Here is a 13292-nt window from a genome sequence, read left to right as displayed (position 1 = left end):
GCTTGTGAATACTGACACCAACCTACTCCACCGTCTTAACCAAAAGAACTGAGTCAAGACTTAAGGTTTGCCTTGGCTCTTTGGCGTCAAGTCATCATCTGGATCGGGACTGCCTGTTTAAACCATTACCTCCTAAGGGGTTAAAGACGAGAGACTGACCCTGCCGTGAAATCCAATTTGGCAGGTTTGGCCTGGGATCAGTGGGCACTGCAAACGACATTCAGAAACTCCACCTAAAACAACAGCGTAGCCATCCCTGCCCAGTGACGAGTGATTGGCCCTGTCCTGGCTTTCACGGCAAATCCCAGGGATTAGGCGCCTTCTCTTCTCCGGGAGGCACAGCCCTGTCACCCGGGGCCACACCCTGGCCAGCAGCCAACTTGCTTCCCGGGTGAGGGGCCCAGCCTCCTCCTCCTCAGTCTGGGATGGGCCAGGGCTTGACTCTGCCACGAGGCTGGCAGGAGGTACAGGCAGGGCAGGGGGCGGAGGCAGGGGTTGTATCTCTCAAAGGGGACCAGACAGAAGGGTAAGAAGAGGGCAGACATCTTTTGTGCTCCCTGTGTGGGAGCCCCATGAAGCAAAGATGGGACGTACTTGACAGGTTAAGGACTCTCAGGGCACTGTAGGAGATGCCCAGCCCCAAGCTCTTAGACTCAAGAAGCCCAAAGATCTCCCAAACATGAGATACACATCCACAGACATGGGTGTTGGGGGGAACTCAATGTGGGTGTGACCTCTGCTAGGTGCCTACTGAAGTGATACCGAAGGATATCAACCATAAACAACAGCCAGGAGTCCCTGCCCTTTGCCAGATGGCCAGGTGCCCCCTGGGATCCTGCTGTATGTGGCCTGAGCAGTTGCCCAATTGTGGGTGTTGCCTTCCCTTCTGGGACAGCTCTGGACCCAACCTTAGGCCCATAGCATAGCCTAGCTGGTGGCCAGCAGTGTCTGCAGCCACCACCCTGATAGAGGAGCAGATATGGTGGGGTGCTCCGCCCACACTAAGTACCAAGTAAACCATCACTCGGTTACAAGAGCCAGGCAGTTGAAACTGTGGGTGGAACTGTCCGGGTGTCTAAGAAAGATGGACCAGGGTGAAGCCTGCCTCACTGCTGGGCAATGGTGACCATTAAGATTAGCCTGGCAAGTGTCTAGAGATTTCATCCATCCTCTTTGTTCATTTTATCCCTGTGGACAAGTACCTAAGTACCCAGGGATTGTAAACAGCAAGTACATGAGGGGTTGGATGACCTGAACAGGGGCAGGCACAGGTCTTGATCAGGTGTCTGTACAGAGTCAGTAAAAAAATGACCACAGGTAGCAAAGGAGTGTGTGTGTGTGTGTGTGTGTGTGTGTGTGTGTATACAGGTATATATGTACATACACACACACATACCTTGGGATACCACACTGTCCAGCAGTCCCCTCTGGCACTCATGGCTGCTGGTGCATGACTCCCACCCTGCTTCTGTTTCCCATACAGCAAGTCCCCATCCCCTTGTCATACTGTGGCCTGGCTATTCTGCAGACCCCAGGAAGCATCCTTTTGAGGAGCAGGCTTACCTGTTGTGGTTGAAAGAGCTCAGCCTCCACTCCTTGGGGTGGCTCCCTCGCTGCCGACAGCCAGTGTCAACTTTGTCTCTCCCTGCTGCCTGGCTGGAGAGATATCTGCAGCCTAGATCTGCAGCTCCCTCCTGCTCCTTTCCTCAGAATAGAGAGTCCTGATCACTGTAGAGTTAAGCAGTGCCTGGCCGGAAGCCCAGGCTCCAGGCTCCAAGCTGCCATCATGCTCCCCAGGCTTGCCCACTGGCACCTCCAGTTTTTCCTCTCACAAATGTTTCCTTTTGCTCTTGTGCCCACCCCAGCCACGCCCACACCCCAAACACACAGCATCCTCTCTCCACCTCTTTTTTCCTCTGAGTAAACTATTCGTCTTTTACAGCCCACCTCAGGCCATTCTCTGGGACACAGTTGGGAACAAGGCAGTCAGAAGGAGGGACAGATGTGCCCCCTCCATTGTACTTTTTTTTTTTTCCCACTGCCAGGCAGCAAACAGTGTGATACACACAGACTGGCAGCGGCCAGCCCTTCAGAAAAGGATGCGGCCTGTGGGGAGGGGGCATATAGGACTTCCAGTCTGGATACTGGGGACACTTGGCAAAGCCCAAGCAGCCCAAGAAATGAGCCTCAGGCAAGCTGGCGGCTGTGGGAACATAGTGTACAAGGCCCCAAGGCAGGTGTGTGCTCAGTGTACCGTGACCGCACCTCTAGCAGAGGAAGGACTGAGCTGGGACCTTGGGACCCCCAAGCCACAGGAAGTCCTGTGCCGTGAATTTCCACCAAGCAGTGCAGGAAGCTGACATGGAGAGAGGATCCTTTAAGGTGCTTCCTGGCGTGGCTGTCACCGTCCTTCAGAAGGCCAAGATAGTGGTGGCTCTAACTGTGGGGGTCTGGTAGGAAGGGTGGGGCCATGGACAGATAGGGTTATGACTGGAAAGGCAGGTCTTGTTTGCTGATGGGACAGATAGGGCTAGGGTTTGATGGGCTGGATCCTTCCAGGAGGATGGTCGTTAGGGCCTCCAGAGGAGACGAGCTTATTAGCATGGGGAGAGGGAAGACAAAGAAGGGCCCAGATTGAATACAAGCCAAGAGATCTCGGAGACAAGGAAGAGCTGGCAACAGGGGCAGGGGAAGGGCCTGGACCCAGGGAGGGCTGCCAAGCTGTGCTGCTGAGAATCAGGACTAAGGATTCACCCTTGGGTTGGCAACACTGAGGGCTTGGTGACCTCAGGAAGGCTGTTTCCAAGGAGCCAGAACAGATTTGTTGAAAGGGGCCACTGGTACCTGGGTCCGTAGTCCTGGGGCCACTTTCTGGAAAGTTGGGCAGCAGCCAGAACAGAACAGTGGGGATGGCAAGGTCCAGGAACAAGTTGCAGCCGTGGAGAGTTTGTGTGCCTTTCTCATCATTGACAAGGAAGTGACACTCTTTTTGGGTCCCCCCTCCTAGTTTCTCGAAGACATATGTACATGTGTACACACACACACACACAGACAATCCCTACCAGGAGGTATCAGGCCCTCACACCCATCAGGTGTTCAGAACCATTGGGGTCCCTACTATCACACTTACCTTCTAGAAATGATGGGGCCTGGCCCAAAGGCCTGCAGAGAGGAGAGAACTCTGGCAAGAAGAGAATTTGGGTGACCCAAGGCTTGAAGGAAGTAGCAGCTGAGAATGGCTCCAAGTTCCTTGGGGAGCTGGGTAGGGTTTGAGAACAGAGTTGGCTTGCCATTGGGACTGTTAGGTCTCAAACCTGGAACAGATACCTGAGATGTTCATTAGCATACCAAAGCAGACCCGACCTCCAGGTCCTCCCAGCATCCCTCAGTCCCTACCTGTTACAGGGTCCTCCTGGCTGACATATACTGCCCCCTACCCTAAACGTTTCCAGCCCAGTGGTTGGGCTGCCCTTCCCTATGTAATCCAGCCATTTTTGTTTACCTGGCCTTTTCTACCCTTTACCCTCTTGGCCTCTTGGTCTGGCTCTCCCCTCCCCTCTTCCCACTCTCCTCTCATGGCTCAGGGTCAAGTCCACTCTGGACTCTCCCAGATGTCTCTGTTTCTGGCTAGGCTCTCACTTTTATCTACAATAAACTTTCTCCTTTCCTTTTTTATTTTATTATTTTATTTTTTTCATTTGTCTGGTGCTAAACTTGGGACCAGTCATGCCCTTTCCTTTCTATTTCCTTTTCTTAAATTTTTATTCAGTGACAAAACACCTTGAAAGAAACAAGAGAGAGATCCTTCAGCCCACAGTTCTCTAGGGCACAGGTCATCATGGCAGAGCGGGCGTGGTGGATTAGCTCCATCATGGCGGCTAGGAAGCAGAGGGACAGGGGATACAAGTGTTCAGCTGCCTTTCTCCTTTAACTCCTTTTACACTTTCTGGGTTCCCACGAGTGGCCCCGCCTCCACCCAGCTAATCTGGGAAACTTAAAGATACGCTCCTCAAGTCTTCTGGGTGATTCTGAATCATTTGCCTTGAGTGTAAAGACTGACCACCACAGGGAGAAAGGATGGAGGTTTAGGAGAGGGTTAGGTATTCTTGGGTTCAAATTGATCATTTGGGGCCATCTGTACATAGTTGAGTATGGGGGGGTGGAGCTGGGGCTGGGAGGCCCCTGCAGGTATGTCAGTGAGACTGGGTCAAAGGTGGGTCACAAGAAAAGGGGAGACCAAGCCTGAGCTTCTCCCAACACAGTTACACTTTTTATCAACTCAGCGTAAGTAGGAGCTTCAGACACATCCTTTCAGAACGTCTCGTCCAAACCTTCCTTTCCTTTCTTTTGTTAAAGCCACATGGCTCAGGAGAAAGCACAGTGTGGCCCAGGCTCTGCTTGGAGTCTTGGTTCGCCTCTTCCTGGCTGTGTGATCATCAGTGGCTCCCTCAGACACCCTGAACCTTATTTCCTCCCCAACAAGCCTCAGAAAATGATAGCACTGGCCCTAGCCACAACCAGCAGTACCTAGGGTGTGAGAGCCATATAGGGGCCAATGCGGCCGAAATGCTGGTTCTCTGTCCCAGACGTGGGTCGGGAAGGTAGCGAGCCAAGCTGGATCTGTTCACATTTCTCCTCATTTCCCCCCAGGGCAGCTGCGCCCTGGGGTTTCCTCCTCCACTTGGCTGCTTGCAGGTGTCTGCTTGATGTATCTGCTTTTGCTCACTGGAGACTTGGGGCGGGGCTCATTTATAATAATCCCAAAATACGGCTGATGAGTTTTGCTGAGACATGTTGAGTGACATTTGGTATTTTAAATATGCAGCCTGGACACCTGTCCTCCTCCTTCCTTTCCGGCCATTAAGGGGTTTCTCGGGCAAGCGGGGAAGGCAGGGTGTGGGGAGTTCAGACACAGCCCTAATTCCTGGTGAGATGGCTCTAAAATTCCAGACTCCTCTGCCGAGTTTGCTGAATGATGTGTTTTGTTATTATTATTTTTTTTTAGAATTTATTTTATTCTATGTGTTTGAGTGTTTTGCCTACATATATGTGTGTGCACCATGTGCATGCACATGGTGTCCAGAGAGGTCAGAAGAGGGTGTTAACTGTTCTGGCACTGGAATTATGAGCCACCAAGTGGGTTCTGGGAACCAAACCTCACTCCTCTTCGAGAGCAGCAAGTCCTCCTAACCACTGAGCCGTCTTTCCAGCTTCTTGCTGGAATATTTCTGAGTCAGGGCGGGGCAGCATAGATGGGAAGCATTTATGTGTTGAGTCACAAGCTGAGTGACAGACGTGCTGAGCTTTGGGATCAGTCCTACCTGGACTGGGACTCATGGCCCTGCGAGCTGGAATTTGGCACATCTTGCTCTTAGAGCTTCATTTTTGGCCCCTCCCTACTCATGGATGAAACTAGTCATCTTCACAGATCAGTGGTGGGAAACAAATACAGCATGGCGGCGGGGGGAGCTCTTCCTCACTCCTGCCCTGTAGCCTCTCTCCTCACCCACCTATCTGCACCCTCGTTGTGTATAGATTCAAGCCAAGCATTCCTTACTAACCCCAAATTCAAAATGCTCCAAAAGCTGAAACCTGCTGAGTGTCTGAGGCCATGAGGAGAATGTCTCCCATGGTGAAACTTGGCTCCATCGGCAGCATTCTGTATAGTCATGCTTGAAGCATGCTGTAGGCATGACTATGTGTAGAAGGTGATGATGAAACAGATAAACTTCGCATTCACATGTGGCGTCCCTCCCTGCCATTTATTGGGACCTGTGTGTGCAAACACCCTGAAGTCCCCGTCACTTTGCTCCCTGGGAACACTAGACCTGAGCCAACAGCTCTCCCACCTTTACTCTACCTCCTCACTCAGGCTCATGCTCCAGCCTGTGGTTCTGATCCTGATGAGATCTGGTGACTTCTTCTTTCCAGGTGTCCAACATGGGGTGGGGAGTTGCTACGGAGGCCAGATGTGAGTCCTTTCTCCCCCCATCTGAAATGTGAACACTTTTGAGCTATTGGTCACTGTTTCCCAGTACATCCACTTCTGGGTGATAGTTTCCAACTTGATCGGTTACACTCAATGCTTGACTCCGTGGCTCATGCATTCGATAGCCATTCGGTGAGTAAATCAGGCACAGAGAAGCCCCTGGCAACAGGCATGCAGGACTAGCCGAAACTGTGCCCTCAGCCCTGGCTTTACACTGCGGTAAGGAGACTGATCAGTGAGGAGAAAATGCACCCCACCCCTAGTCTGGCTTCAGGTAGGGAGAGCTTCTCATGCTCTGCATGGTAATGCCATGAAGCCTTCAGACTGTTACCTGTGCCTTTCCCCACTCCAGCCGCTGTCTGTTCCCTTGCTGTAACATCATCACACAGTGTCTTGACTCATCATCTCGTTCGTTGAAATGCTCTGACAGCCCTGTCCACTCCATTACATTCTTGTCAGTTCGAATCACAGCGCTTTCATGTCAGAAGCCGAACTTAAGACCACGTGAGGCCTTGTGTGAGGTCACACAACTGGCCAGCACAGAGCTAGCCCAGGACCCAGAGGATATGACTCCAGATATCTGAACAGAATGTCTGGAAGCCAGTAGACCCTGGACAAAGAACTCAGACGAGTTTATGTCACTTCAAGCAATTGATTGATGGCATTGTATGGAAGGAGCTCAGATGGGCTCAGGGGCTGAGTGTGTGGACCGCCAGCCCCTTGAGACAGACTTCCCCTACTGGATCTGTGTACTTTTGTGGTCAGGATCAAGGATCCCAGAACATCAGCTTCAGGTTACACAGAGCAGCGAGACATGAAGGTGAGCTGCCCCAGGGGGCTACATTTTTCAATGGGGGAAAAAAACAGGCTTAATTATATCTCTAAGAGGGGCAAGCACACTAAAGAGGAAAACCAGCAGTGCCTGGGACCAGGAGCAGAAAGGCCTAAGATGAGGATTTCGAAGGTTAAAGCTGTTGAACTGAGCACCACCGCCCCGTGTGTGTGTGTGTGTGTGTGTGTGTGTGTGTGTGTGTGTGTGTGTGTATACACATGTGAATTCAAGTGCATGCATGCATGCATGGTGGAAGTCAGAGGACAGTCTTTAGTGTTGGCATTAGGCACCTTCTACCTTCTACTGTCTCTCATTGGCCTGGAATTTTGTGGAGTAGGCTAGGCTGGCTGGCCATTGAGCTCCAGGGATCCACCTGTCTGCCCTCCCCTCCCCCCCTTCTTGCCATCACTAGGGTTACAGGCGCATGTCACTACGCCTGCCTTTTTACCTGGGTACTGAAGATCCTAACTCAGGTCCTCCTGATTGTAAGGCAAGCACTTTACCCAACAAACCATCTGCCCAGCCCCTCTTTCCAGAGAGGGATGGGCGTGTCAGGCTAGATGGCAGTGGGCCATGTGACCACTGGTTGGTCAAATCAGTGTGCCCTTAGCCATTGGGAGCTAGTCTCCCATAACTCCCAATGTGTGCAGGATGAAGACTTGTTTGTTTGATTTTTTTACATTTAAAATTTTATTTTGAAAAATTTGTACAATATATTTTGATCATACATTTTCCTGTTTCTCAGCTTCTCCCAGATTCTCCCCACCACCCTAGGCACCCAACTTCATATTCTTTCTCTCTAAAAAAAAAAAAAAAAAATTAAAATTAAAAAATCAAACCATTACAACACACACACACACGCACACACGTAGAATCCTTTGTGTTTTTGTCAACTGCTCATAAGCATGATTCCTGCCCTAGAATATAATTAATTGCCATTCCCAGTGACACTATTAGAGAAAACTGACCTTCCCTTTCCCAGCAGGTATCGGTCGCAAATAGGTTTTTCGTTGGGGGTGGAGCTTCATGTCCACCCCCCATCTCAGTGCTGGGCTTTTTCTGGTTTGCATCTGTACAGGTCTTATGTGTGCAGTGACAATCTCTGTGAATTCATGTATGTATGTATGTATGTATGTATGTGTGTGTGTATATATATATGCACACATCAGTCCTGTTGTGTCTGGAAGATGCTGTTTCCTTGGCGTCATCCAGCACCTCTGTCTCTTACAATCTTTCTGACTCCTCTTTTGCATAGATCCCTGGGCCTTGAGGGGAGGGGCTTGATAAAGACATTCCATTTAGGGCTAGCTGCTCTAGGGACTCTCACTGTGGATTGCAGGACAACACTTCAGTGGTAGAGCTTATCCTCCTTCGTGGAGTGCTATGAGAAGGCAGATGCTCTGTTCAAATACACAATAGACAAATACAGAGTAGACTCGCATGGAATGAGAATTACAATATTGAAGGTGGTCATGGCAGGCCTCATGAGAAGGTGCTGGAACATGGCACAGGAGGGAGCCCAGTTCAGCTGGACAGGAGGAAGGAACTGTGGAGTGCTTCCAGAATTGACAACCCAAGTTCTGACTCCCAGAATGGGCCTCATGACTCCCAGTTTATACGATGGCCCACACTAGCCTATGGGCCCAACAAAGGAAGGAACTGTTGGCTCTCGGAGTATTTACAGTGGTTTTAGACAGATCATACCGAATGAAATGCTACCTGTGAGGCCAGACAGTGTTGCATTCTTAGACAGTGTGGCCTCAAGAACTGACTGCCTTTCCTTTCCTCCTACTCTCTTTCTCTCCCTCAGTAATCATGGCTGAATTCTTGCCAAGTGCCTGCCCAAGCCCTGGGGATGGTGGAGCAGGCATGAGCACTATGCAGTCTCTACCCTGAATGAGAGGTTAACTGTAATGTCCCCTGAACTGGGCTGGTGGAGCGTTACAGTTGAGAACACAGGTCCTTCCTGCTCTCTGGGCCCCTACATACTCTTCACAACCTAATTAAATTATCATAATTTAAATTAAAATATCAGTACCTCTGTAGAAACAGCCTCAGGTCTCCCTGTGTGTATTGATCTCAGTCAGACAGAGGGATTGATGGGTAAAGGGAAGGGTAGCTGGAAGAATGGATGAGACCGATGAGTTAGATATATGAATGAGTGGGTCAGTGGGGTGGATTGATGGATGGATAGATGGATGATGGATGGATTGATAGATGAATGATGGATGGATGGATTGATGGATGGATTGATAGATGAATGATGGATGGATGGATGGATGGATTGATGGATGGATAGATTGATGGATGGATTGATAGATGAATGATGGATGGATGGATTGATGGATGGATGGATTGATAGATGAATGATGGATGGATGGATGGATGGATTGATGGATGGATGGATTGATGGATGGATTGATGAATGATGGATGGATGGATGGATTGATGGATGGATTGATAGATGAATGATGGATGGATGGATGGATTGATGGATGGATGGATTGATAGATGAATGATGGATGGATGGATGGATTGATGGATGGATGGATTGATAGATGAATGATGGATGAATGGATGGATAATGGATTGGTGGATAAGTAGGTGCATAGATGGATGATGGCTGAGTGAGAAGATGGCACATGATAGGAGGCTATGAATAAAAAGTTGGCACCAGAAACAGCCATTCATTTGGCATCTGTTGAGTACCAGGTGCTGGGTACCAGCTGGGTTATTTCTATCATCTTTCATGAAACTCTGTGGGCCTGGTTTTAGTCAGGGTGAGGGCGACAGGGTGAAGGTCATGCTTGAGCTACTGAGACAGAGGAAACATGTTCTCTGAAAACAGAGGTGCAGGAATGTGTGGCTGGCTGAAGGAGTAGGAGCCGGGGGTCTAGTGTGGGAAAGATAGCTCTGGGTGGAGTGAGGCTGTGGCTAGTTGGAGGTACCACACAGACTTTAGGTCAAAGGGGGAAGAAAACCAGAAGATTCTGGACGAGCAGGAAGGGACACATTCCTTCAGCCTGCACCCACATAAGCTCTTGCTTAACCCAGGCAGCACCTTGGGCTGTCCTTAGTCATCTTTCTTGCTATATGCAAAGATTCCAAGCTGCTGCAGGCTCTGAAAGGGACTCCTGTCTTTGAGGCAGCCTGTCACCTGGAGGTCCTGTAGTCCGCCCTTCCCTAAGGCAGAATGTGTTTTGGTGCCTTGTCCCACAGAGTGGCTTTTACAAACCGAACTACCAGCCAACAGTATGCAGTTCTAGTCTTCAGAATGACCCTTCATGGATTCCCTGAGATGATGGGTTTAGATGCAAACATTTCTTACCCTTTGGAGCATAGAGATCACATTGAAATATTGTTTGTTTTATACCCAACAGTCATTTCTGAGTGTGTGTGTGTTGGGGTTGGGGGATGCTGGGGAATTAATCTAGGGCTTTTTCCATTGTTGGGAAGTGCTCTGCCACTGAGCTATACTGTCTTAAAACTTTCTTTTGAGTCAGGATCTTACCAAAGTTCCCAGGTCTGGCCTTGGACTCACTTTGTAGCCCAGGGAGGCCATCCTCAATCCCTGTGCCCTATGCATGAGTTCTCTCTTATCTTTTCTGACCCAAACCGACCCTCCAAAACCACCATTGCATTCTCTACATTTTTAAATCTTATTTTATTTAGTGTGTATACACACACACACACACACACACACACACACACACACTCTTGAATACACAGAAGACAACTTGAGAGTATTATTCATCCCTTCTGCCATGGGTGCCAGGTATCAGACTCAAGCTTTGCCCACTGAGACACCTCACCAGCTTTCTCTCTATTCTTCTGTAGTTGGATGTCAGGCACCTGCCGCAAGCCCAGACATGACTCTATGTCTGAACTGTGTACCCTGTGAGGAGTCCCATGGGTATCTAGGAACGCTCACTCAAATAAGACATATTGACACTCGTGTCAGCATGTAGATGTAACAGTATGGTCAACATACAAATATTATGCCAACACGTAAATATAACATGATCCTTATCATTTACGAGAGACCGGGGAGAAGGCGGCCAAGGACCCACCCTCCTGACCTTCAGATATTCCAGGAACGAACTACTGCTTTTTTGTTTCCCAAGGGTCCTACCTGGGATCTAAGAGGGAAGGAAGGAGGGAGGGAAGTCTCAACTCTATGCCCTTATCTGAACCCCTGTCAGATAAATGGTAGTAGAGTAGGAAACCCGGCCCCAAAGCCCACACTCAGCACTTCCGTCACATTTCAAGCTGTGCCGTGACAGAAAGGAGGTAGTGAGTTCACCATCACTGTCCCCGGAGATGGAAACAACCCAGAGTGACCGTGTAGAAGAGGGTAGTTACCCTGGTGACTCAAGCGTCTGCCGCATCTGGAAATGGCGGAGGGAGCCCCTCTCCCAGATAACCCACATTTTTGTTCTGTGCCCGCTGGCATCGAACAACAGGCCCTCTTCTCTCTCCCCAGGTGTCGTGCGCCAAGTTCGGCCCATCGTGGGCCCCTTCTATGCCGTCCTGAAGCTGGAGATGAACTACGTGCTGGGGGGCGTGGTCTCCCACCGGAACGTCGTCAACGTGCACATCTTTGTCTCCGAGTACTGGTTCTGAGGGATGGTTTGCAGTACAGCCAGGGATGTTCCTCCCCTCCGAAGTCCCCCCCCCCATCCGCCAAGTCCTTGCTGCCAGTGACCACCAGGTGCTTGTCTAGAGCCCTTGATGGTTCATGGTGGTTTGTGAGGCCGCGTGCATTAAGCTGAGCCACGTCAGTGGAGTCTAGCTGGTGTACTGTGGCGTTTAAACACTAAGTCTGATGCTCACCCGTGTGGTTGAATCCTTGCTTTTTTTTCTTTTTAGTGCAAAGGCTCAATCTTGTTCCCTTTCCCTGCCCGTGGCCTAAACCTTGCTAAGGACCAAAGACGGAGTTTTCAAGGCAGCAGTCTGTCCGAAAGCTAAGAGGTGGCCAGTTCTTTGCTGAGGCTGCCGAGGGTTGACATTTTGGTACTCTTTTTTTTTTTTTTTAAACCAGGCGGGCTCTGTGTGTTTCAGGTTGGTGGCTGCTGTAGAGAAACACATAAATAAACATACAATAAATTCTCCCCAGAAGCCTGACAAGTATGCCTCAGGGGCGCTCAAGAGGTGGATTGCAGTTCTGTTCAAAGGAGGGCCCCTTGGTAAAGATGTGAGCTGCAAAGTTTGTGTGTGGCCTGGTGTGTCCGTGGGGGTGGCTGTGTGTCCCAGTATGTCACTGGGTGTGACTTGTGTGGCCTTGTGTGGCCATGGGGGTGGCTCATATGGCCTCATGTCCATGAGGATTGCTGGTGTGTCCCAGTGTGTCTGTGTTGGTGACTGGTGTGTCCATGTATTCACCTGCAGCCACCTTTCCTCACAAGGGTAAAAAAGCTTTCACCATCTTCCTGACAGTCTCCAGATGGGTCTGCTGCCAGCTCAGAAGTCTTCCAAGAGCTGGAGGACTGCAAATCTCCCCTAAAGCCACTTCGAAGCCTCTTCTGCCCCCAGAGCTCCAGCTTATGTATTGGGGAAACTTCCCGCTCTATAATTTTTTTTGTCATCACACTGTCTTAGTCTGTTGCTATAACAAAATACCCAGAGCTGGGTAATTTACAAAGAATTGATGCTTATTTGGCTTGTATATAGTCCTGGAGGTTGGGACGTCCAGGTGCTGGCGTGACGTCTGGTGAAGGCCTCCCTGCCCAGTGACAGGGTGACAGGATGTCAGTAGATGAGCAAGAATACCAGCTCAGGTCTCTCTTCTAACAAAACCCCAAATGACCTCATTTAATCCCAAAGGCCCTACTTCCACAATCCATCAACATTTCTAACATTTATCTTTTGGGGGACACAAACACATGTCTTTTGAGCCACAACACACGTCTGCCCTCGGAAAAGCAGACCCACAGTTTTTTGCCCCACACATGGCCCTATCAGACACCTCTCAGGGCTCTGGCATTTCCGACTTGCACCAAGGAATATTGTGGTCATCTGGGCCTCTCTAAACATTCCTGGGGTGGAGGGTGGTAGAGGATGATGACTCCCAACAACACAAAGCAATGAGGCCACTGTCATAGTATCTCCAGAAGACGCTGTATGGGCTATGTGCTTACCTGTGGTACTTTGTCTATTGGGCATGATCAATCAGGCCCAGTCTCAATGGAGGCGCATAGGGCTCAGAGGGGAACCTCCATGACCTGAGCTTACTCAGCCTCTAAGAAACATAAATGGGTTCAAATTCTGGTTGTTTGGCCCAATCTGTGACCCATGTTAAGACCAGATACGGGCCAGCTGAACACATCGGTGAGCAAACAGCACTCAGCATCGGTGATGGGCTGGGCAGGGCTCTGGCACTGGCCTCCTCCTTTGTGCTCAGCTCTCTGATCTTCTGGCAGGCATGAGAGGCACTCATGTTTACTGTTTCTTGTCCTGGGCCCTGACTCCCAC

At 50.1% G+C, this 13292-nt stretch overlaps 1 protein-coding gene across 1 annotated transcript in view; it reads left to right on the top strand.

The window, feature by feature from the left end:
- Positions 1-11939, top strand: part of Fbln1 (fibulin 1) — a 71000-nt gene extending 59061 nt beyond the window's left edge. Inside the window, exon 17 of the mRNA XM_021630872.2 lies at positions 11305-11939. Coding sequence (XP_021486547.1) covers positions 11305-11444 — 140 coding nt within the window. The 3' untranslated portion in view covers positions 11445-11939. The remainder of the gene's footprint in view (positions 1-11304) is intronic.
- The last annotated feature ends 1353 nt before the right edge of the window (positions 11940-13292 follow it).

The sequence above is a fragment of the Meriones unguiculatus genome, chromosome 8 (genome assembly GCF_030254825.1).
Source record: "Meriones unguiculatus strain TT.TT164.6M chromosome 8, Bangor_MerUng_6.1, whole genome shotgun sequence".
Lineage (NCBI taxonomy): Eukaryota > Metazoa > Chordata > Mammalia > Rodentia > Muridae > Meriones > Meriones unguiculatus.
Note: the sequence above shows the minus strand (reverse complement) of the source record. Positions and strands in the feature narration are given on the sequence as shown.